Source organism: Pteronotus mesoamericanus, unplaced genomic scaffold (assembly GCF_021234165.1).
Source record: "Pteronotus mesoamericanus isolate MK-2021 breed Mesoamerican mustached bat unplaced genomic scaffold, CSHL_Meso_final contig_101, whole genome shotgun sequence".
Classification (NCBI taxonomy): Eukaryota; Metazoa; Chordata; class Mammalia; order Chiroptera; family Mormoopidae; genus Pteronotus; species Pteronotus mesoamericanus.
The window spans coordinates 16,480,906-16,505,431 of record NW_026555001.1 but is presented as its reverse complement, the minus strand read 5'-3'; the positions used below and the strand labels follow the sequence as shown (position 1 = coordinate 16,505,431).

The window sequence follows — 24,526 nt, the reverse complement described above, 5'->3', positions numbered from 1 at the left end:
AATATTTCTCTGTCTCTAAGAAAAATATCAATAACCACATAAGAATGTAATCAATAAGTAATACAAATTCATAATAAAATGTTTGAATGAACAATAATACATCAAGAAAAATGAGTTTCTTTCTACTTGGTATAGCAGATACAAAATGATCTTATGAAAGTAAGTTGGCTATAAAACTACCAAAACATTTAAGGCTTTAAAAGTACTGCCTCCAAAAGAACCAATAATACTGTAATAATTTAACAGTATAAATCTCTATCCAAAAATCCTATTAAAAATTTTAGTTGTTTTACTATAGTCAAGAGATAATGAACCTTTAGGAAAATAATCCTGAATCTAAGGTTTTTGTGCACTAAAGTCACAGTTGGAAAAAAAACAAGTATGGATAAGAGGGGGAGAAAATAAAAAAGTATGAAAGTGTGCTTCATTCTTACAAAGGGAAAAAAGAGGGCTGATTGTTAGTGCCTTTCAGCTCTTACTGTTCTCTCATGTGAAATGAGGAGAGACGGGCAAGAGCCTTGAGAGAAGGCAGGCTACAGAGAAAAAGCCTAGCCCTCCCTTTAGTAAACTTAAACAACATAAGCAAGGAGATGAAGTGACAGCAATAGCAGAAAAAAGCTAGTTACTAAGAGATAAGTGCCATTTCAAATTCCAAGTGAAACAAAGATTTAATCCAAATTACTGCAAGGGTACTGGAGTAATTCAAGGTAAAATAGTAAACACTGAAGATGTATGAAATTCTTTCTTTGCCATTTTCCTTCAAATGATTCAAAAATAATTATAGTTCCAGTGGTTGATAATGAATATATCCATTTTTTTAGATCTACTATTTGTATAAGTCAAAGGAAAAAAGGAGCCATGACTAAATCAGGTAGCCTCAAGCCAAAGACAACCACCTGGAACCTCAGGCGCAAAAGCCTAGAGTTTGAGCCACAAAATTTTATGGCCTGATATTACTACTTCTGGGTATCATGTCCAAGTAGTAAGACCCCCACCGCTTCTTTTTTTGAGAAATATTCTTCCTTTGAAAGCTAAAGTTGCAAATTCAAATGATAAAGTACCAGCAAATGACAATAATAATTTCAATCATTACAGCTGAAGACATTGCAAATACTCTCGGTTCATGTACTTCCTACAGCATAAGGAACTGAAGGATGGGAGTTCCGCTTACCATTCTCAACATGAGCAAGCCTGTGCAGGAGAGGCAGCCAGACAAGGCACTGCGGAGGAGGATCGGCCATCATGGTGTCTAAGAACGTATTTAGCATTATCTTTTTCTGTGAGGAGAAGAAAAATGAACATGCTTCGTATTTTTCAAGTACCTCTGAACTCCAAGATTAAGTTTACTTAGGACTCTCCCGACCAAGTTGTAATACATTACAGGTGGAATTTTAAAATAAAGTATTTTACATTACTATAGACACTGCTATACACTATACTACATACTACTCCTATATTCAAATGCATTTCCACATACTTTATTTTATCTGAGTCTTAAAACAACTGCATAAGGCAAATAGGTTAGGCATTACTATCTTCACTTTACAGATGAGAAAAATAAAAAAACAACAACAAAGCATTTAAGTGACTTGTAAAGGTCCTGCCCAAATCAGGCACAGAGCAGGACTAGAACTCAGACATCCTTCAAATTCCCATTCCTGTTATGCAATGGAGGGAGGGAGGACACCCATCCCACGCCTGGTTACACAACACCAGTGAGAACAGGAAACCATGGCTGTCTGGTTGTCTCAATTTCCAGCACTCACAACAGTGCTGGGCACTTGACAGACATTTAGTAAGTAAGCGCCAAATAAACAACATGAAGGGCTAACACTCTTGGACACCATTGAACAACCTTCTCATTTCAAGAAGGGAAAACTCCGAGTACTGACGTTATTTGACCAAGTCACAGAGATAGTTAGGAGAAGGATGAGACTGGAACCTAAATATCCAAAAGCCCATCACGGCACTCCCTCCATTACACTGTCTCCCTAGCGGGACTGCATTTTTCTGTCCTATCGCTATTTCTCTTTTTTAAACAAATGCACAGTAAGCTTCCGCTGTATAGGAAACACTGATAAAATTATGTCCCATGCGGGTATACACTTCAGAAAACCATCTAGAAAAAAAAATGGTCATGTGCTGTAGATAGAACACATTCTCAACAATATTTCAAATATGAATGTTCTTTTTATTTTCTCTAAACCACAAAGCACCTTTCTAGCTCCAAAATGGAAGGAACAAGGGGGAAAAGGCAGTGCCATACAACTTGACGTTAGAGTTCTGTCCTGCAACCTGGGCACCTAGGCCCCCACTTCAAACTTCATTCCAAAGGGAGAGCAAAGACCAAAGGGCCAACGCGGGAGAGGAAGGGCGGCAGGGCCCGGCACCAGGCCCCGTCCAAGCCCCGGCCCGGCACGCAGAGGCCGGGCCGGGGAGACACTGCGCAGGAGGGCAGGGTGAGGCCACAGGCACCCAGAACGCCATCCCCTCCTCTCCTGAGGGGTGCGTTCTCAGTCCCTCCACTCTATTTAAAGTGAAAAACGGCATAAAAATTACAGTGCTTCCTCATAAAACTTTAAAATATTTTACTTTAGAAAAAAAGGGTAGAAAAGATCAAATGGGTGAGAGCTGACAAATATTTTACCAGTCCATTACAAAATAACTTTGACTTTTTCCACTACCACATTCGACACGACTTGGAAGCCAGGGCTGCAGGCAGCGTGGCTTTTTGCAGGTGGCTGGAGCCTCCCCCGACCCACCGCGGCACCGTCCAACGCTGGTCCCAGCGCACACACCTGGGGCCACCCACGCCTAAGGCCGGGCGCCTTTTTGGCAACCGTGAGAATCTTGATTCCATTATATGTAAATTGGAAGTTATCCTTATTGAAAATAAGCTTTAAAAGAAGAAACTGGTAAATAGTGAAGGGGGGGGGGGCGAAGGTAAAGTAGATGGCAGAGCAAGAAAGCAGCTTTTGCAGTAAAAACCTGGAAAAGCTGAACTAATGTGCGGGCAGGTCTCAGGTCCAGGACAGAGAGGGCAGGCCAGCCCTGACAGGGGGCAGGGAGAGACACAGCCAGAGGGTGAGAGCTGTGCGAAGCCACCACCCGAAGGCCCTCTCTACTCAGCCGTGCATTGATGGTGAGGTCTGAGAAACGGGCACTCCAATAAGCTAAAGATTTCCCAGCTGCTTCCAGTCTCAGGCATGCAAGTCACTCATGTTCCCGAGGTCGTAGTGGAACCTGGGAGGAATGAGTGAACGACATTAAAAACAAAACCAGAAAATCACTGAACTTTGGAATGCACGTCCAGACATGGAAAACGCCTCTTATTACAGGTATGTAAATAACTGCTACAAACCAAAATAGAATTAAAAGTGTCTACTTCAAATTACTGACAAAAAAGATGCTAGGAAGTTTTTTAAGCTATTAAGAGGTGGTAAATAAAGTGTATCACATCATTTATTATATATTTAATGTTTATAGTATTATTTCTATATCTTGTTATATTTGTTAAAAATTAATTTTTACAAATCCACTTATAACCCTAGTGCTTTCTCTAAAAAAAAGTTCTGGCTCACCCTGGCTGGTGTTGCTCAGTTGATTGAAGCATCGTCCTTGTAAACTGAAGGGTCATGGGTTCGATTCCTGGTCAGGGAACGTGCCCAGGTTGCAGGTTTGGTTTATGTGGGGGCGTGCGCAGGGGGCAACCAATTGATGCTTCTCTTACATCACCGCATTTCTCCCTCTCCCCCCACCTCCCCGCCTCAAATCAATAAACATGTCCTTGGGTAAGGATGTAAAAAAACGTTTGGGTTCGCCAGTCATGGAGTTTAATTTTTTTTAATGTTCAAGACAAAAAGGAACAATTACATTTGCTGTCTCAGAAGACCCTCATAAATACGTTCAGGGTCAGTTTCCAAAAGCTGTCCTGAGGTCACACTGTCATGTGAAGTCCCCTGAGACCGTGAGGAATGAAACCAGAACCGTGCCGAAACCTGTCTTCCATTAACCATGTGATCTCGGGGGGGGGGGGCGGGGGAGGGGAGACTCACTTAACATTCCCATTTCAGCTTTCTCATCTCTTAAGGGCAGTGATTCTCAAAGCATGGTCAGGGGTTCCCTGCAAGGCCCCTAAAACATTCTTAGAAAATCCACGAAGCCAAGACTGTTTTCATAATAATACAAAGACATTACTGCTTGTTTCAATCTCATTCTCTCCTGAGCATACAGTGGGGTGTTCCAGAGGCAAAGAGGCACATTCACAATTATGTCAAAAAGCTATGAAAATACTCCTCCTTCTTCCAAATACATAATTGCGTGAGGCCAGATTTTCTTTCTATACTTTAACCAAAACACATCACAACAGACAGAATGGATAAGCAAATATGAGATACCAGCTGTCTTCAACTAAGCAAATATGAGATTTGCAAAAATATAAAACAATGGCATTCTCATTAAATTTTTTGGTTTAGGATAGTTATTTGTTTATTAAAATATATTACTTAACATGCAATAGGTTTATCATTGTTATTTTAATGACTTAAAAATACTTTTTATCAATTTTAATTTATCATATGGAAATACTGACAGATATGACCCACACAAACAAAAGCTCTCTGGGATCAATATTTTTTATTGTAAGGAGGTCCTGAGATCGCAAAGGTTGAGAACTTTTGGGAGAGAATTCCCACTCGGAAACTGTGTGACTCACGAAGTAACCATGTGCAAGGCTGGCCCTTTTTTCTCCCTTGTTGTTTTATTTTATTTTTGCTCTTGAACGCATTCTTTGCATTTCTCCTTATTTTATATAGCACAAATATTTATAACCAAAACTATAATATAATTGCAAATTTGCCCCCCACAATTTGCATTTTTCTGTCTCCCTCCAAATATATGTTTCCATATAATTATGTGCATAGTGTAGTAAAAGCATATGTTTTTTCATGTAACATTTTATTAAATATTTTGTTTTGCTACAAGATCTTCATTTCTAATCATTTTAACAGCTGATCCACTCAGCACACACACTGTGATCTGTTCTACCTTCCTCAATAAAACACCACAGCTGTTCTATCTTGGTGTGCACTCCCATAATTTGTCTTGAAAAGGCATGTTTCTGTTTGTCACCTAACTCCTGCCCTCTGTCATTCTAATCCTCAATATTGACAATTTATTGCTCTAAATGCCATTCTTACTTCCTTCCCTCCACCCTTGGCTACATCATCTTTCTTGTTTCTAAAAGGGATTGAAACTATCTCTTAAAAATGAGAAACCCAGAATTACATGAGAAAACAAGCAAAATAATTCAGCAGTAGGTCATCACAGATGCGATTCCCAATCTCCTCATTTCCATTAAAAACTCTTATTTCCTTATGGGCAACAGGTAAATATTTCTTGTCTACTTTCCTTTTACTTGGTAATGAGTTATAAGTATGACATTTAGTTAATATATTTTTTAAAACTTTTAGATTAAAATGGTTTCACACAAACTTTTGTGTAGAGTTATAAAAATATTTTACCTGACAAAGGCAAACATACTGGTTATTAGAAAAACTGGTCATAGGAGTAGTGCAATGGATCAGCCTTTTGGTTATTATTAGACACTGAATTCCTCCATATCACAGTTTTATTTTGGACTTTGAAAATTAGAGTACGTTGTAATGACACAATATAATGTTGCTGCGCTTTTTATCAGAGGTATTTTTATTTATTACAGCCAAGAGAAAAACTGGAAAAACTTCATTTTCCTCACTACAAAGATTGTTTCAGTTGAGAAAATCTTGGAATAATATCAAGGACAACCAGGCTGCAAGGACCTCCGTGAGCCTCAAGCTCTCTTTCAGAATTCAAGCCAAAGGCCCTTTCTCCTATTTGATTTAAAATCATTACTTAATTAATCCAACAAATACCTAGTAAGCATGGATCATTTTCCAGACACTGTTGTCAAGGGGAGATAAAGTTGCAGGAGACTAAGGTGCGTCCCTCCAGGGCCTAAGTGAGCTCGCTGTAACATGCCACGGGGCTGCAGAAGAGGGACAATTAATCCTGCATTGAAACATTCAGAGCATCAAAGAAGAGGGGATATTTTAGCTGGGATTTGACATGGGAGCCATTGTTGGAGGAGAGGGGTCAGGGTTATTGGCGTTTCAGTGAGAGCTAATAGAATAAACAAAGACAAGAACTGTGCTACTTTTGCTCACTCAAAATGCACATTACTCAACACAAGAGAAATGTAAATCAAAACTATATTGAGATAACATTCTCATCTTATCAGATTGGCAGACATTCATAAATGTAGAACATATGCTGTTGGCAAGAATGGGGAGAAATAGATGCCCTTACACATTGCTGGTGGGAACGTAAAATGGTACATCACAGCGCCTGCAGCACTTGGGCAGCAGCTGGGCACGCGGGTGGAGGGGCCTGAGGAGCAGCAGGGAGCGGAGGCAAAAGGCCAGGCTGGGCTGGACTGATAGGCACTATGGTGCTGCAACAAAAACCTCATCCACTAGGAAACAGTAGGAATTTTTGTTTTAAAGCAAAATCGAGACATCAACAGAGCTGTAGTTTAAAATGATGACACAAATTTGCTTATGATTAAAAGGAATAATAAAACAAAAGCAGCATCCGAGGGAGGCCATTAGGCCACTAAGTACAGTGACTAGGAGACTTGTTGGCGAAGAGAAGGACCTGGGCCCGCAGTCCCCAGCACACCATGCCCAGCAGCTCCCAGCCCTGTCACAGGCCAGGGAACGTGACAGAGAACACATTAGGACCTGTTTCCAGCTCAGGAGTAGTAACTGAGAGTGGATGGGCGGGAGGACCTTTCCCGCAGCATGTACACAGTTAGCACCTCTACCTAACAAAAGTCTTTTTTAAAAAAGAAAACAATTGCCCTGGCCCCTGTGCTCGGAGAGTGTGTCAGCCTGCAAACCAAAAGATCGCCAGTTCGATTCCCGGTCAGGGCACATGCCTGGGTTGTGGGCCAGGTCCCCAGTTAGAGGCTCACGAGAGGCAACTGATTTTCTCTACCTCTTTTTCTCCCTCCCTTCCCCTCTCTAAAAATACATAAATAAAATCTTTTTTAAAAATGTAGGAAAACAAACCATATAGGAAAAGTCCATTTTCAAAAGGAAACCCAAAACTCATTGAATTTAACTCTTGTTTCATGAAACTTTGTCCCAAGTTTCATGTTTTTTGGTCATTCTTTCAGTAGTTTCTACTATTTGGAGACTTTTTTGTCATCTTTCAGACCAAGAAAAATTCAACTTTCCTGTGCTTCTTTGACTTTTCCAAATTTGACATGTATAAAACCAGAGACTAAGTTTTTTATAGGAATCTGAAGCAAGTGAAAAGCAACAATTAGGTTGTGAGTTCAAAGGCTTGACAATTGTGGCATAAGGTAATTCATAGACTCCTAGGCAGCATTCTTAGGTTAACAATTAGAACTGTTAAAATATTCTTCAACATTTTAAACTGTTATTCCAGTATTAGATTCTCATTATAATACTCACATTACAAGTAAATCAAAGAATACTTTAGCTAGTACTCCACATAACTATCACCCATTGGCCAAATGTTCTTCAACAATGCTTCTTTGTATAAATTCTCTTCCTCATCCTGACACTACTTTACTTAATCGCAGAGTTCCCGAACATGATCAGTTTCCAGCCTGACCCACAGGAAGCATCCATGTAAAGAGCTACATGTACATCAGATACAAGATCACCCCCACAGTAGTGTTGTGGTGCCTCATCATCCTCATCCTCAGCTATAGCTCTGGGGGGCATTTCAATGCCAGCAGGACACTCAATACCAGGAAATGTTTAGACAGCCCACGTCATTTGAAGATGCATATTCAGAGGGAAAATGCAACCTGTGCTTTACTAGGATAAACTGAAGCACGGAGATATTTTTAACATGCTAAAAGCTGATACTGCTATTTATGCTGAGAGAAAAAAATAAATAATGTATAGAGGCTAATTTTCACAAAAAAAAATCGGCCAGCATGTGTACAAATTTGGGAAGAACATCTCAGAAGTTACTAAAAATAGCTCTCCAGTATTGACAGGTTCCACCTTCAGTGCTAAAGTTGAGATTCTCTAAACAAATTATAGAATATTGTTTGAAAGTGTGAATTCAGATAAATATGAACTTTTACTTTAAATGTAAAAAGTGGTGTATCTGTGTTTTTGGTTCTTTTGTGAATCAAAGTATCACAGATCAGGAGGGTTTGTTCCTTTTATATTTTAACTTTTTATATTTAAATAATTTCAGACTTACAGAAAGGGTGTTAAAAGATTATTTTAAAAATTCCATTTACCATTAACCCAGGTTCCTCAAATGCTAGCAAGGCAGTACATGTGCCCCTTTACCGTTAAATACCTCATATTGTATTTCTCAAAAATGAGGAAAGTCTCCTGATACAAATATCAAAATCAGGAAATTAGCATTCAGTGACATCATGCCATTACCTAGTCTACAAGCTTTCCTCAGATTTTTCCAGGTGTCCCTGTAGTATCTTTTATAACAAGAGAAAATCCTGGGTCATGGACTGCGATTAGTTTTCCTACCTCCTTGGCCCCCTGGGCTCTGGAACAGGTCCTTGATCTTCTTGGGTCATTCATGACATTGACATTTTAAAAACATACAGGCCAGTAATGTTACGGAAATCCCTGCCCTTGGGAAGAGGAGGCTCCGGTCTGCTTCCCGGACAGGAGCACCACAGTGACAGCAGGTCCTTCCTCAGTGAATCCTGCTGGGGGGGCAGCAACGTCAGCCTGTCCCTCTGACTGGTGACAAGCATTTCATCACTTGGTTAAAGTGGTATCTGACAGGTTTCTCCATGGTAGAGTTACAATGTTTCCTTTGTAATCAATAAATATTTTATGGGGAGATACTTTCAGACTATGTCAATAGACTCTTCCCATTAATCTTTCCCCCATTAATTAACATGGATTTTTTCCTTAATGCCCTGCTTTCCACAACTTTCCAAGTATGAAGTTCCTTTTCCCTCACCTCTACCTGAAAAAACCGGATGCTCCAGCCAGCATCCACTCTGCTCCGAGTCCTTGGAGGCGCAGTTAATCTCTTGGGGATAGACTCATATCAACCTCTAGGGAAGAACCGTGAAAGGACACTCACAAATAAAGCGGAAACCAAACCCTTCTTTCAGGTGAAAATGGCAGTGTCGCTCGCGGGACTCTGAGCCGGAGCAGCGCGCTGCACAGCCCTGCTCGTCTGCAGTATTCAGGGAACGATGGTCTAGAACTGTACGGAGTTTTATATCAAAATTCCGGTATTTCATGGTTTAAAGAGCTCATTAGAAAGAGTAATGGATGTTCAGTGGCTACAACATAAACGCTTAATCGTGAACATTTTTCTTTCAATTTTTAGTACTTTAAAATACTTCAAATGTTATTTTTTCCAGAAAACACTCCCCTCCCCAACCCTCAAAAAAGTTCTCAGGTGAATTTTTTATCCCCACTTTTTTCAGGCTCCTGACTCCCCTGACTTTAAGCTCTGTTTCCTCTCCCGCTCAGGACCTGTACCCCTAAACCGAAGCAACCTGGGGCGGTCTGACAAGAGGGCAGGGGTAAATGAGCAGTCTTCTAGTCCTTGGGCTGCAACACTGGCCTTACCTGCTGTGGAAAACAGGTGCGGACGGAGTGCTCTGTGTAACCAAAAGACGGCCCTTCAAAGACGGCTGTGGGGAGCTTCAGAACTTCCTTCAGAAACTGGTCAAACTTGCTAAATATGAGTAAGCCATTGGAATCTGACATCTGGGAGAAAACATCTATGAGAACAAAACCAAAGAAAGTCAAACTATAAAGAAATATCAACTTTGTATAAGAGGCTCTAAGTCATTGGTATACCAGCCAAAAAGTTTCATTAGAAAGTATCATAAAGTTATTATGATTTTTAGGTAACATGGATTCTCGTTCTTTATTAACACTGTGTAAGGTTACTTTGCTGATGAGGCCCCTCTCTCCCATCCACTTAAAATTCAGCCTAAACATCAAATCTAATTACCACTCATGTCCATCTACTGCCTACTCGTTCTGAGTACACAGTACTGATTAATATAGTATTATTTACTTATTTATACCTCACGTTGACCCAAGAAGAGTTTATAACAGCATATCTTTATCTCTTGACATTTATATATGTGTTTATATAAGACATATATGCATGTCTGAGTGTGTAAATATATTAGCATATTAGTGATGAGGTATGAAAGAAACTGTAATGTATTTGTATATTCATATACCAATGATGCAATATATTTCCATGACAGAATAAACTGGAAGGAAGTACACAGCATGTTAAAAATATTCCATCTAGTGAGTTCCAAAGTAGAATAAAAAGAACTCATATAAACTTTTCTATCGCAAGATGCTTTTCTACTGGAGAGTCCTAGTTTTTACATAAACTTGGACCCATGCAGATGTGAAAGAAGTCTCCAGTAATACTGCTATTTCTTTATCTTTATGGAGAAAGTTTCCTGTCTCCAGTTACTTCTTTCTTTCTTCTCATCCACAGTTGGGAGAGAAAAAGAAAAACAACTAGGAGCTCAAAAAGTACTTGACAAAGAAATACACCCTAAGCTTTTTCCAAACTATTGAGCTTCCTTACAAATTGGTAAGTTAAATATGCACATAAAAAAAGACTATTTCCTGAGGCCCCTCTAAACATAGCATTTTGAAAAGTCATATTCTATATATTCACAATGAACAAGTATATTATATGTAATAGATTTAAGTAATCTACATATACACATTACTCTTTAGATCCAATTTGGGGAATTTGTCCCAAAACATTAGGTGTAGGGGGAAAAAACATTCAAAATACATTAATCAAAGAAAGACAAAATGTTAAATATTGCCCTGGCTGGTGTGGCTCAGTGGACTGAGCGCCGGCCTGCGAACCAAAGGGCTGCCGGCTCCATTCCCAGCCAGGGCACGTGCCTGCGCTGCGGGCCAGGTCCCCAGGAGGGGATGCTTGAGAGGAAACCACACATTGATGTTTCTCTCCCTCTCATTCTCCCTCCCTTCCCCTCTCTGAAAATAAATAAATAAATAAAATTTTTTAATGTTAAATATTCAATTCCACAAGCTAACTTTTAGGGCATTAGAAAACAGGAAATTAGCAGAAGAATGACCATCTTTAGTATATACTCTCATGTCAGCTGCTAGTTTGTAGTTAAAGTATTAAATGACCATATAGGTAGGAAATAGGCAACGAAAGGCTAAAAGAAGTACAGTCTTAGTGGAAAGTAAAATCAATTAATTAACAAATACTGTTCATCCCAAATTCTTACTATGTGGTCCAAGTGTCAAGCACTCTGCTAGGTGTTTCGAAACACAACAAACCAGTATGACACATGGTCCTTATCTCCCATGAAACTTTCAACACAGCTGAAAAAAGTAAGATACATAGGAAGCAAAGAAGAATTAATGCTAAGTTGACTCTCAGTAAAACAGAAAGAAAGGCATAAAGATACTTGTTAAACCTCACCATCTGCCAGGTGCCACAATAGGCAACTATGGCTGAGTCTTCCTATAGCCACCCACTATTCTTATCTCCTTCTTCTTTAGCAATAGAACACTAATTTTATTTTGTGTAGCAATGAAGCCAACTAAGAGAATAAACTTCACAGCTTCCTTTTAGTAAGTCGTGGTCACATGACTTAGTGCTGGCTGAAGACACTATAAACAGAAGGGCTGTGAGACACTTCCAAGGAGGCTGGTTAAAGCAAGCTAAGGTAGGGAGTAGGCCATTTTATCCTTCTTCCTTCTGCTATCTGGAATGCAGTGGTGATGGCTAGAGCTCCAGCAGCCACCTTGGAATACATGGTAATCCCAATTTTGATGTAGAAACCAAATGCTAGAAAATCATTAGAATGATAGAAAAGAGAGAGAGGAAGACTGGTTCCAGATGAACATGAAGCTACCTACCAGACCATCCCTGGACTACCTACTCCTGGACTTCTTTTACATAAGAGAAAAATATACTTCAACTTTGTTTAAGACACTATTATCCTAAGTTTTTGTTTTCATGCAACAACCCCTGATACTAAACATTACCTCATTTTACTTTCACAAAAAGGTGTGTATTTGTGTACCCACACATATGTATGCACATGATTATTTAAAATGCATAGATAAGAAAATTAGTTTAGAAAGATTAACTTGCTCAAGGCCAAAAAGTTAGTAAGTGGTTAAATCAAGATTTAAATCCACACTGACCCGACTCCAAAGAAACTCCACCACAGCATTCTTCTTCAAACCCCAGTGTGGAACAGACACAAAAGCACACGGGCGAGAATGTCTAGGAAAGAACGCAGGCGCGGGGCCTTGAAAGACGGGGTTTGGAATGAGAAGGTCAAAACAGCCCGGGAGTGAGGGTTTGGGGACACAACCAGAGAAGAGAAGGATAAAAGTCTCTAGGACAGGAGCCTATGGAGTGTACCTATTAAAAATTATATGCAAGAAACAGTGCGCTGAAGAGAACATTCTATGAAAGACTATTTACACTGACGCATAAAGGCAAATAAAGATCAAGTAAGAAAAGTATGCTATGAATGGAAACTTTGAAAGAGGGAAGCAATTTGAACTTGGTTTAAAAACTCTTTAGTAGGGAAGAAATATTTATAGATCTAGGTTTCAACAAAATGAGACTGTTAATGGCTGGCAGAAAGGATAAAAAGGAGGGCTCGGGGCTACCGTGGTGAGCGTATGGGGGAGGGGGTCAACTCCAATACATTCCAATGCAGCAAACTGCAATTGATGGCCAAGTGGATTAGAGAATAAAGGTATCTAAAAAGTTAGGATTCTTCTAAATTTCTAGCTTGGGAAAATGCTGACAACCCTGAGTGAAATAAAAAGAAGATAAAGATACTAAGCTTTGAACCTAACTGTAATCGGTAAATTTCCAAGGGGTCCACGCTGCAGGCAGTGAGAGAGAGAGAATCGGCCACGGTTCAAGACCACAGATACAGAGCTTTGAAGATATTACCAATTACACGAATAACTGCATCCTCTGAAGGAAGGAGAAGCATAGTAACACAATTTTTAAATAGCTGGCTTCTAGTCTTATAATGAGGACAACGATCATCCATTAAATCTGAATGGAAACAAAGGGTCAATATGGGATGTGGCAGACATTGCAAGGTGCCTACTACTCAGTATCTATTTTCCAACTCTCGCTCACCAGCTGAACCCTGATGCTGTTTTAGAATGGCAATGTGCTCCGCTTAAAAAATGACTTCCCAGCCCCTTTTGCACATTGTAACTCTGGAGTGGACTTCTGAAAAAAGCTTTTTCTTTCCTAAAAAAAGCCTCTCTCTCTTCTTTCTACTTGGAATGAGTACATGAGGCCTGGTGTAGAGCAGTCACTTACAAACCTAAGGAGGCAAGCCATATGGCAGAGCAGGAAGACAGGGAACCTACACCCCTAAGTCATGGTACTAACTTTGAACTTGCTAGCCTATGGACTTATTCTACATGAGGAAAATAAATCCCAATGGTTTTAAGCCACTGTTAGTCAAATTTCTTTTGCCACTCAATGCATTCTGAACTGATAAGCCGGCAAGTTATCAACTTGTAGCCACTAATGGTAAAAATAATTAAGACCAGATATTCTGGCTACCAACTCTATAAATACACATAGTGTAACTTCATAATCACAAAAACATGTGTGTATAAACCCACACCAATGAACTGGAACCTAACTCTTTCAGGACAATAAAAGGGAGTGATTGGATAGTGAAATGAATAACTATCCCCATCAATAAAGTATTTTTATTTAAAATATTTTATTTATTTATTTATTTTTAGAAGGGGAAAGGAGGGAGAGAAAACATCAGTGTGTGGTTCCTCTCACGTGCCCCCTACTGGGGACCTGGCCTGCAACCCAGGCATGTGTCCTGACTGGGAATTGAACTGGTGACCCTTTGGTTCGCAGGCCGGCGCTCAGTCCACTGAGCCACATCAGCCAGAGCTCAATAAAGTATTATTTTCAGTTACACATATGTCAAATAGATTCAAAGTAGTAAAAAAGAAATAATAATTCAAGACAAAACATTATAATTTAATAGGCCCATATTACAACAGCAAGAGAACAAGCAGAAACATGTTTGTTAGTTGGTTTGTTTTAATAAGAGAAATACTGCGAGACCTCAAAATTGAGGGTATAGTTAAGTAATTACTTGGAAGTCATTACTTCTTGAATTACTGGTTTAAAAAATGTACTTTTAGATTAGTTTTCTCTTACCTATAAGAAAAACACTGAAAAATGCTAATTTTTTAAATCTTAAATGAAGTATAACAATGAATCTAAGTCAATGTGATTATGTACAGATAAAAAGATCTTACTAAAGAAGAGACCATAAAATTTAATAAAAATGTCCGAAAAATTAAACTCGTCCTCTAATGAATGTCATAAAGCCTTCTAGCATTAGGGACTAAACTACTTGCCATATCACTGGTTCCCGTCCTATTTATACACCTCTGAAAAAAGGAATGCTTGTTCCCCATTAGTTGTTCCAGATAAAAATACAGGTCTTCTCCCTTATGAAAAACCCACAGTCAAGCCCTTAAATGCACATGTGCACATACTTTAAAAAATATTCTGTCCTCTGTGTAAAGGCAAAATAATGCTATTTAGTATTCTACCATTAAAACATATGCTTCCATTTTTTGTTTTCCGGTGATAACGACCCTGGTTCTACTCACTGTATCTATCCCTCTGTCTACTCTCCTTCATCCCCACATGACCAACCATACACATGTACACTTTTGCAAGATGAAAGGGCTGTTTACAATAAAGACTTAAGTCTATAAATGGAAAGCATTTTCTTTTATATGTTAGCTTTCCTTGGCAAACGACTTCCATCTCCTGGCATCCTTCTACCAAAAAAGCAAGTATACAGATTTGCATGTTTATAAATACCTGTATGTAACTAAATCCAACTGCACACGTGTTCCCAAACTCATGAGTATCCTGACCTCGTTCACCAAGCCAGAGTGAGGCTGGCGGGTGGGAGTCCACAGGCCGGGGGCTGCCGGTGCTGACTCAGCCAGAAGTACCTTAGACAAGCGTCCAGGCCTCCCTTGGTTTTTACTTGTTTTTCTTTTTCTTATTCATAAAATGCAGATTCAGGACTTATCTCTTATCTGCTTCCAGTTCTAAAACATTTTGTTTATATGAGAAATGGAAACAGGGCCATCGTTCAATTTAAAGTCACTTCTGTCTAATCAAGAAAAGGAATGGGTAACAGAAAGCAGCCAGGGTAAATATGCGGTGACAGGTGGTCAAAAGACTAGAGCGGAGAGGGATAAATTTTGAACAGGTAAAACTATTTACTTATAACTTCAAAGGCTGGTCTCCCATAGTCTGTTAATGAAACATCCAGGAAGCAAACAATTAAAATGCCACAGCTGCCAGTTCTGGGTAAAAATAGAAAGAACCTCAAGTCATCTTATCTCTGGCGGCTACTCAAAGTGCCATCCATGAAAAATATGTGAAAACATAAGTACAATAATATAAACTATTATTATTATAAAACCATGCTTATGCTACACCCCAGAGGAGATACCTGTTACCATTTTACTACATTTCATTCTTTTTCTATGTGCATAATAAATTTTTGTTCAAAACTGTATTACATTTATGCATTTCAATCTGAAACAGATTTTTAAAGGCATTACATGTGGGTATCCCAAAAACTTAACTGAGCTCTCACTGTTGGATGCTACAGCTATTTCAATTTTTCATATATTATAAAAAGTCTTGGAATAAATATACATAAAACTTGGGGTACACCTCTAATTAACTCCTTGGGATAAACTGAAGTAGCAGACTGAGTCAATGGATATAAATATTCTTACAATCTTCCCAATACATATTGTTACAATCTTCCCGATACATACTGTTAGACTGGCCCTTCAAAATGGGAACCCCGGATTTTTAAAGAACTTAAAAATAAATTACATGAATCATCTCCTATTTTTTAGTGCACAACAGATGGGGTTTCAATAAGAGTAGGCTGAGTTTCTCAGACAACAAGCAGCAGAATTAGACAAAGTATATATCAAATACTTAAATTGACAATTCAGTACAATGCAACAAGTAATAGGTTTTAAGTCTAAATTTTGTTGTTCTCTGAATTATTTTGGGGGTTTCTGACATTACTGAGTTTCAATCATGTTTATAATTAAAGTCTACATTCTCATTACAAATCTTTTGTATTGTATTTGGAATCCTAACCTAAATTATCTTTGAATCTAGGATATAGTCCTTTACAGCCACAACAGTGAGCCATTTCTGTAAATAAACGATACCTGGGACAGAAGCTCTCTTAAGAGAGATATGAAAACTCTAATTAAGAAAAGTTTGAAACTAAAAGCACAAATATTGATTAAGTCATTTCAAAGGCTATCTTGACACTAAAACAACAAACAAAAAAATATATCAAATAAAAAAAGGAGGGGACAAAATTATAGGAAAAATTGACAGGAAAAGGTAAAAAACAGAAAGATCAAAACAAAAGTGAGAAAAGTAGAAACACTAAGGCATATTCCAAAAATTAGGAAACCAAATTTAATAGGAACATTAACAGAGATAATAGCAGAGTACTGCCAGTGGTAAGAAGATGGAGAAACTAAGAACAACAGAGACAATGGAGTAAGTAGGTTGAAGAAAGTGAATAAATGGTCAAATATTATTTGATGTTACAATGAGTGTTACATATTACTTTAGTCTACACTATTATTCAGCTACTTCAACTACATAGAACATAGCTGGGAACTAGAAAGCCAGGGGGGAAAAAAGGATTCTCCCAACAGCCAAAACTGCCAACCATACTACAAAGGCTCAAGGGCTTTTCTCATGATATATGAGTAATCCATAATCTCCTTCCTTTAAAGAGAATACTAAGAAGTTTGGTTATGTTTCCTCTCTCAGTAGTATATCAAAAGTAAATCAGAAGCAAAGAGAGATTTGCAGAAACGTGTGCACTGATAGTACCATCACATCCTCCAGTGATAAAGGACACACACACACCATCACCATCACTACAAACAACCACAACAACAAACACTCAAGAACTGAAGAGGCACAACAGTCTGAAAACATGACATGGGACAAACAACCCAGAGCCTCACAATTAGCCCTAAATGCATCAGAGAATGACATCCCTAAGAGGTGAAAACATGTTTAAATTATGATCAGTGAGCTCTGTTTAATATGAGAGGGAAGACCACATTTACACTGATCTCTGCTCTGGATGATCAAAATTAAGAAGGGGAAATAGGCTTCAATACCTATTATTTTGCTTATTATAAACATCTCATTCTCCAGCTATTTATGGTGTAATAAAAATAATGAAACAGCGACAGATGGTAAAGCAACTATAATTTTGAACATGAAGAAGATAATGAAGCCATATTTTAAATCTATCTGAATAATATAAACACAGTAATGAGTGACTTAGCGTGGCCTTTAACTCATCAACCCACATACAGCGTGCAATGACCTGGCATTCTGAGCACACTTGACACGTCATGTCTGCCTGGGCATGGGCGCTTTCATGCCACTTGAATACTGGTCACTTGTGTGCCTCCAAGAAGTTCAAAAGCCACATCAATTAAAAGAACAAAACTGCTGTCACTTGGATCCCTTCCATATTTCACACAGTACTAGAATGTGCACCTTTTCACTAACAGTAACGACAGAAAATTTCAGTACTTAAACCACTCAATCAACAATTTATATTTGGCAAAATCTTAGCACTTATTATGTGCCAGGTATCTGTTCTACATAGGGGTAGCAGATTTAATCATAGAAACTTAATAATTCCAGAGCCATATAAAATGTGCATTTACATAATCAACTTTTTATTTTCAATCAGTTTATTCAGTACTAATTAAGATGGCAATGTATATATATTTTTAACCATGTTTTAAATTTTTATTTTTTCAATTGCAGTTGACATTCAATACTATTTTATATTAGCTCCAGATGTCCAGTCTAGTGGTTAGAAATTTACAGAATTTACAAAGTGACCCCCCCCCCCATAAGTCTAGTACCTACCTGGCACCACACAATGGTATTACAATGCATTGACTACACTAATATTCCCTACCGGGGATATCCAACCTTTTGGTGTCTCTGGACCACATTGGAAGAAGAGTTGTCTTGGGCCACACATTAAATACATAACCACTAACAAAAACTGATTGAGTAAAAAAAAGGATTTAAGTAAATTTATGATTTTGTGTTGAGCTGCTTTCGTAGTAACCCCGGGCCAAGCGCTGGACACTGCTACCTGCCCTTTACACCCCCGTGACTGTTTTGTAACTACCAGTTGTACTTCTTACTCCCTTCACCTTCTCACCCTGACCCTGAAACACATGTTGATGTACAATGTATGACGTCATATATTCTTTTTTCTTTTAAAGATGTTATTTATTTTTCCACAGAGGGGAAGGGAGGGAGAAAGAGAGGGAAACATCAACGTGTGGTTGCTTCTCACGCACCCCCTACTCGGGGCCTGGCCCACAGCCCTGCCTGGGAATGGAACCGGTGACCCTTTGCTTCACAGGCTGGTGCTCAATCCACTGAGCCACACCAGCCAGAGCTGATGTCATATATTCTCTATCTGGTATTGTCATCATTAAATAACAAAATCTCAACTTTATTTTTCTTTCTGTTTGAATGTAATAAAATTGCATTCATATTATATTGTCTTCCTCAGAAAAACACCATGCTAAAATTAAAATATTAAAAAATTTAAGCCCAAAAGAGTAATATTACCATGTGGAAAAAAAAACCCAGAAAAGGATTTAAATAAAACAATAATTTTCACTACTAAAAATTTGTTTGGCATTGCAGCTGCTTTTGAAATGAAGACAAACCGGATAACAGTTTGACCAAACACATTATCTAACATCTTGCTTTAGAATTTTGAGATCTGTATCTAGTGAGCCATCTAGCTCTCCAACTTTCAATGTCATGGTCACATGTAAGAAAAAGCAGATTCATTTTTTAAAAAGAAGAATTCAAACTCTCTCTCTCTCCCTCACTCATGCACGCATGCGCTAGCGCGCATGTGCGCGCGCTCTCGCACGCTCGCTCGCGCGCTCTCTCTCTCTCTCTCACACACACACACACACACACACACAAATAAATAAGATAAAACCAAAAGGAAAAGAAAAAGCACAGCCCTGGCTGGGTGGCTCAGTTGATTGGAGCATCACTTCGTACACCAGAAAGTTGCAGTTCTGATTCCCAGCCAGGGCACATACCTAGGTTGCAGGTTCAATCCCAGGGCACATATGGGAGGCAACAGATCAGTATTTCTCTCTCACATCAATGTTCCCCTCTCTCTTTCTTTCTGTCTCTCCCTCCTCCTCCCTCCCTCCCTAAAATCAATAAGCATGTCCTTGAGTGAGGATTAAAAAAAAGAAAAGAAAAGCAGAGAAAACAAATGCACCTATGAATTAATCTTACCCAAAAGCTTCTACTTGAATCTGATCAAGCCTCTATCTTCCCATTAAAACAAAAAATGGAGGGCACAGAGGAATATCATGGAGACCCAATCATCAAAATCCAGTCTCTGAGAAACGCTACAGGACAGATGGCCCAGTCTCTTTAACAAATCAATTCACCGGGTGTCTCCACACTTCACTGAAACGCACAGCTTCTATCTTATCCCCCCGAAATCTGCCAGTGTCCTACTCTATGGGGACCTGTATTACGGCACTTGGCTCACTGCACAGGACCAGCACAGTGAGGTACAGCAAAGTAGCCAGGAGCAGGGCTCTGAAGTTGAAATCCAAATTTCGCCCCTCCGTTAACTCATCCATGAAATGGACAAAATACTACCTGCTTCTCAAAGAAATTTTAAGGATTCAGTGAGAAAATATATGTAAAGCACCTAGCACAGTGCTTGGCATATCTTAAGCAGTTAGTAACTATCTAAAGAGTGAATAAATAAAAATCAAAGCAAAAATATTAAATAATTGTGAATTTTGCTTCCTCTGATTTCATCTAACCACCTTTTTATAGTATCTAATGAACAATAAAATTCCCAAATGGCCAATAGTAAGGAAAAAACTAGGAAAGATAACTGGAAAAGCAGGCTCTCGATTTCTAAATAACTGAGCTTGACTGTAAGGTGCAAAAGAAGTTTAATCACAGAAAACACCACATGATCTTCACATGATGAAGAATGGAGTTATTAAGAAAAGGGCTAACCTTGACAAAACCTAGTAAAAATAATCAAATTTATTTTCTAACTAAAAACAATCACCTTGACTGGTGTGGCTCAGTGGATTGAGTGCAAGCCTGCAAACCAAAGGGTCACCAGTTTGATTCCCAGTCTAGGGCACATGCCTGGGTTGTGGGTGAGGTCCCCAGTAGGGGGCGCTGAGAGGCAACCACACAATGCTGTTACTCTCCCTCTCTCCTTCCTTCCCCTCTCTAAAAAATAAAAATAAAAAATATATTAAAAAATAAAAATAGTCAACATAATCATCTATAAACATAATTTTTAATATAGAAACCATTTTTAAAAGAATTTTTAAAATGTCAACATTTCTGCTTTGAATCTCTTCAATTTTCTTGCTTTAAACTTAAAAAAAAAACAACACTAAACAAACTAATTCAACCAACTTTTCCCTCTGAACAGTAGGTGGCATAATTTACATACTCTGAGTCAGGTGAGTGATGTGTTAGTAAACAAAAATGTTTAACATAACATCATCCAAAATTCTGAAAACATTCATTTAAAACTGTTTAAAAGTCCTAATTTGAAAATACAATTTTTCAAATAATATGAAAATACTTACATCTCAATTTGTCCAGCATTTTTCCACCACACATGGTCGCTAACATAGCTTTAACTGAAAATACCGTCATCTTGCCTCGGCCCTCGCTGCAAAAGAAATTACATTAGATATAATTGCTATTTGGAACCACAAAAGCAATCGAATGTACCATTAAACATCAAGCAACCAGGAAATTAATCCCTACCCTTTTCTGCCACATTACCTTGGATTTTTAGAAACCTCAAATTTTTTGTTCCTTTGTAGAATTAAGGCTTCATCGACACTAGGTGAGTACTGTTAAAACTACCTGTTACCCAAATTATTTGGGAATTAGTTTTATAAACATTTTGTAAAGCAATTTCTACTGGCTGTGTAGGCAGAGACCGCCTGGATGAACAAGAAGTACATTTCTTATCAATTTGGCCCATTAAATCGACAGCTGCCACGTTTTTAAGTACTCAAAACTGAGGCACCACTTGTTCTGAATACTAATTCAGAAATGTGTCCTTCCATCAACATATTATAACAACAGTTTATTGTTATGTAGTAAACTAACAGGGTGCACATTGCTATAGAGATTTTACAGTACATTCATCTTTGTTTGTTTTTACTGTGACAACCTTTATGATACCATGTGTTTACTCTAAGAAGCTCAATCACACCTGTCTCAGACCTTCCCAAACCACAGCTGTGAGAAAAGTGAAGGGGAAGGGTCAGCAGCAGTAATTCTTTTTTTAAGAACTGGAAAGACGAAATGTGGAAGAGCATCAATGAATTACCCAAAGCACTGCCGCACAGCACCCGCGGGGCCAAGGCAGGGTCAGCAAGGCCCCGAAGCAGCAAGGGTCCTGCTCCGTCCAGCCCGCCACGCCCTGGCTCCACAGCACATGCACGCTCCGGGGGCCGGTTTTTAAAATGATCATATGTAAGCTAACAAGGGTTTTTTGTGCTAGTTTTTCATAGCTTGTTCTCACAAAGTTTCATAGTAACTCATTAAAATACCTGTGCAAAAATGACAATGATATTATCTGAGTTTTACAAAGCAAGTGTTGTCCTATTTATATTTACTAATGACCCTGTTATACTTGCCATTTATATTTACTATATTATATGATTCTATTTATATTTACTAAGTGTCTCCCATTTTCCGAATCTTTGTATATAGTAAGATCATATCTGAAAAAAGGCAAATTATCTGTAAGCCAGAAGGTTCTCAGTGAAAACATCGCCATGAAATTTTTAACTATTACATCTCATTAAGCTTATTCATAAGATAAAACAGAAATCCCTACAACTAGTTAAAATTAAGATGGGGTGTTTTAAATATAGTTCTTTAGAAATGTAGATACTGTCCTCCTGTCTTATATAGTACCTGGAAATGGTGAGGAATATTCCTATGTCAAATGTCCACTACATTATATGAGGCAATGTCACATAAAGAGCATGAATTATGTTAAAATGAACAGATCTGTAAAACTGAACTGATATGGAACTTTTACAGTGGATGTTTCCTTCTGGTCACCAACTATCCAACTGTTGAGTCCACATTTAAGGAGACCCTACATTATGTGACAAGTACTCTTCCCACTAACAAAATATTGAAAAAGGGAAAAAAAAAACCCTGAGATACCTGCTTTCCCATCTTTCTTTGAAACTCAGACATGGCCACCTGACACAAGGCCCACCAATAAGATGCACCTCTAGACTTCAAATAGAAAACTATTATCTTTTAGAAGCTGGGACTCCAAAGAGTCCACCTGGAGAGCGCGGCAGCTGCCAGAGCAGCTACATCCAGCGTCCGGAGGCAGCAGAGGGGGATTCTCGCGGCAGCACACGCAGCCCAGCACCAGTGTGTGTTCGGGGCAGAAGCAGTAATGTCGGTTCCCAGATTGGTGGCAGAAGTGTTTTGTGAGACCATTTTGTGTGACTCTGCGCTTTGATCTTGGCAGTGTGACCTTCAGGCCTATACTTTCCCAACACTCTCAGGGAGTCTTTAGTAAGACTCACACCCTTTTAGTATCTTAGCCAGAGATGGTTTTGACCACTTACAGCTAAGAAGTCTGAGGGATCAGCAAAGCAAGGATGAAGCAGGGCTCTCAAACAGAGGGGTTAAGCCTTGCTAACACAGCTAATGACATTTTTTAAGGTAAACATGCTCAAAACATTCTTTGCAGACACATTTCATGAAGCAAGACTATCCGGGGAATTCCGCAGGGGAAAGTAAAAATAAACCTTAGAAGAGGTTTCCACAAACATCATGATACTGACTCGGTCTGGGGGAAGAGCGGGTTGCGACACAGAAAGGAGCTTCCGGGGTGCAGACAGCGCTCCATTTCCCGGCCTCCGAGGGGCTTGCGCATGCTTGCTTTACAGTAAGTCATTTTTAACTGTACTTCAGTGTCTGTATATTTCTGTAGTTGTTTTCTATTTCTCAATAACTACTCTTTTAAAAAAATGAATCCTGGGAAAATGAAAGTTACTATTACTGGACAAAGCTAATGGTTTAAGGGAAAAATGAAGAAGGGGAAGCCTGTAAGTTAAAAAAAACACTTAAGATACATAAACTGCAATGTATCAAATTTTCCATAATAAAAGTTTCAATAATAAAAATATATAAAAAAGTAAAAATACCAAGGCTCAGGCCCCGTCCTTGGATGTCCACTAATAGAAGACTGGCTAGTCATGCTATCATAAAAAAGAAGAAAAATAATATATGAAAGATAAAGAATATATCTAAGATAGTTTACTTAGTAGAAAAAGCAAGGCATGGAACAAAGTTACTGCTACAATGCAGTCTAGCAATTATGTTTAAAAGGAGAGAGCAAAAATAATATTCTTATGGACAGTCCCCAATTTATGATGATTCAACTTAGAATTTTTCAACTTTATCATGATGCAAAAGCTATACGCATTCAGTAGAAATCATGTCAAATTTTGAATTTTTCCTGGACTAGTAACGTGCAGCATGATGCTCTCCCATGATGCTAAACAGGGGCGGTGAGCCATAGGCTCCCAGTCAGCCATGCAATCACAAGGGAAAACAACTGGTCCTCTACTGTGTGGTATTGAATGCATTCTCAACTTACAATATTTTCAACTTTACAATGGGTTTATTGGGACATACTTCCATCGCAAGTCGAGGAGCACGTGCGTGTGCATGTGTGCGTATAAACTACCTGTGAAAGGACACTGGAAAAGTAACACTGGTTGTCTCCATGGTGGCAAGTAAGCAACGAGAGGAAAGCAATGAAAGAGTGGTCATTTTTTACTTTACAAACATTAAATTTGCTTATATTAGAAAAGAAGATTCTCGAGTCATCACCTAAGCTTCCAACTCAGGACATGAGGAAAAAAATAGCAAATTAAACCCAAAGCAAGCAAAAGGGAAAAAATAATATCAGTAAGGGCAGAAATCATAAAAATTAAAAACAGAAAACCCAGAGAAAAATGAATGAAACCAAAAGCTGGTTCTTCAAATAAATCAATAACGTTAATAAACCCCTACCCAGACTAAGAAAAAAAAAAAAGACACAAATTACCAATATCGAGAATGAAAGATACAAGTTCTACAGACATTACAGAAATAATAAGAAAATATTACAAAAAACTTTATGTCCATAAATTCAACAACTTGGATAAGCTGAACAGATAAAGCTACTTCCTGAAAAAACATAAACTACTAATAAACTCAC

At 38.6% G+C, this 24,526-nt stretch overlaps 1 protein-coding gene across 1 annotated transcript in view; it reads right to left on the bottom strand.

Moving 5' to 3' along the window:
• DTNB (dystrobrevin beta) overlaps positions 1-24,526 on the bottom strand; it is a 185,753-nt gene that overhangs the window by 115,841 nt on the left and 45,386 nt on the right. The window contains exons 6-8 of the mRNA XM_054568949.1: positions 20,856-20,941; positions 9,645-9,799; positions 1,172-1,277 (exon numbers count right to left, since the gene is read on the bottom strand). Of these exons, the coding sequence (XP_054424924.1) occupies positions 1,172-1,277; positions 9,645-9,799; positions 20,856-20,941 (347 nt within the window). The remainder of the gene's footprint in view (positions 1-1,171; positions 1,278-9,644; positions 9,800-20,855; positions 20,942-24,526) is intronic.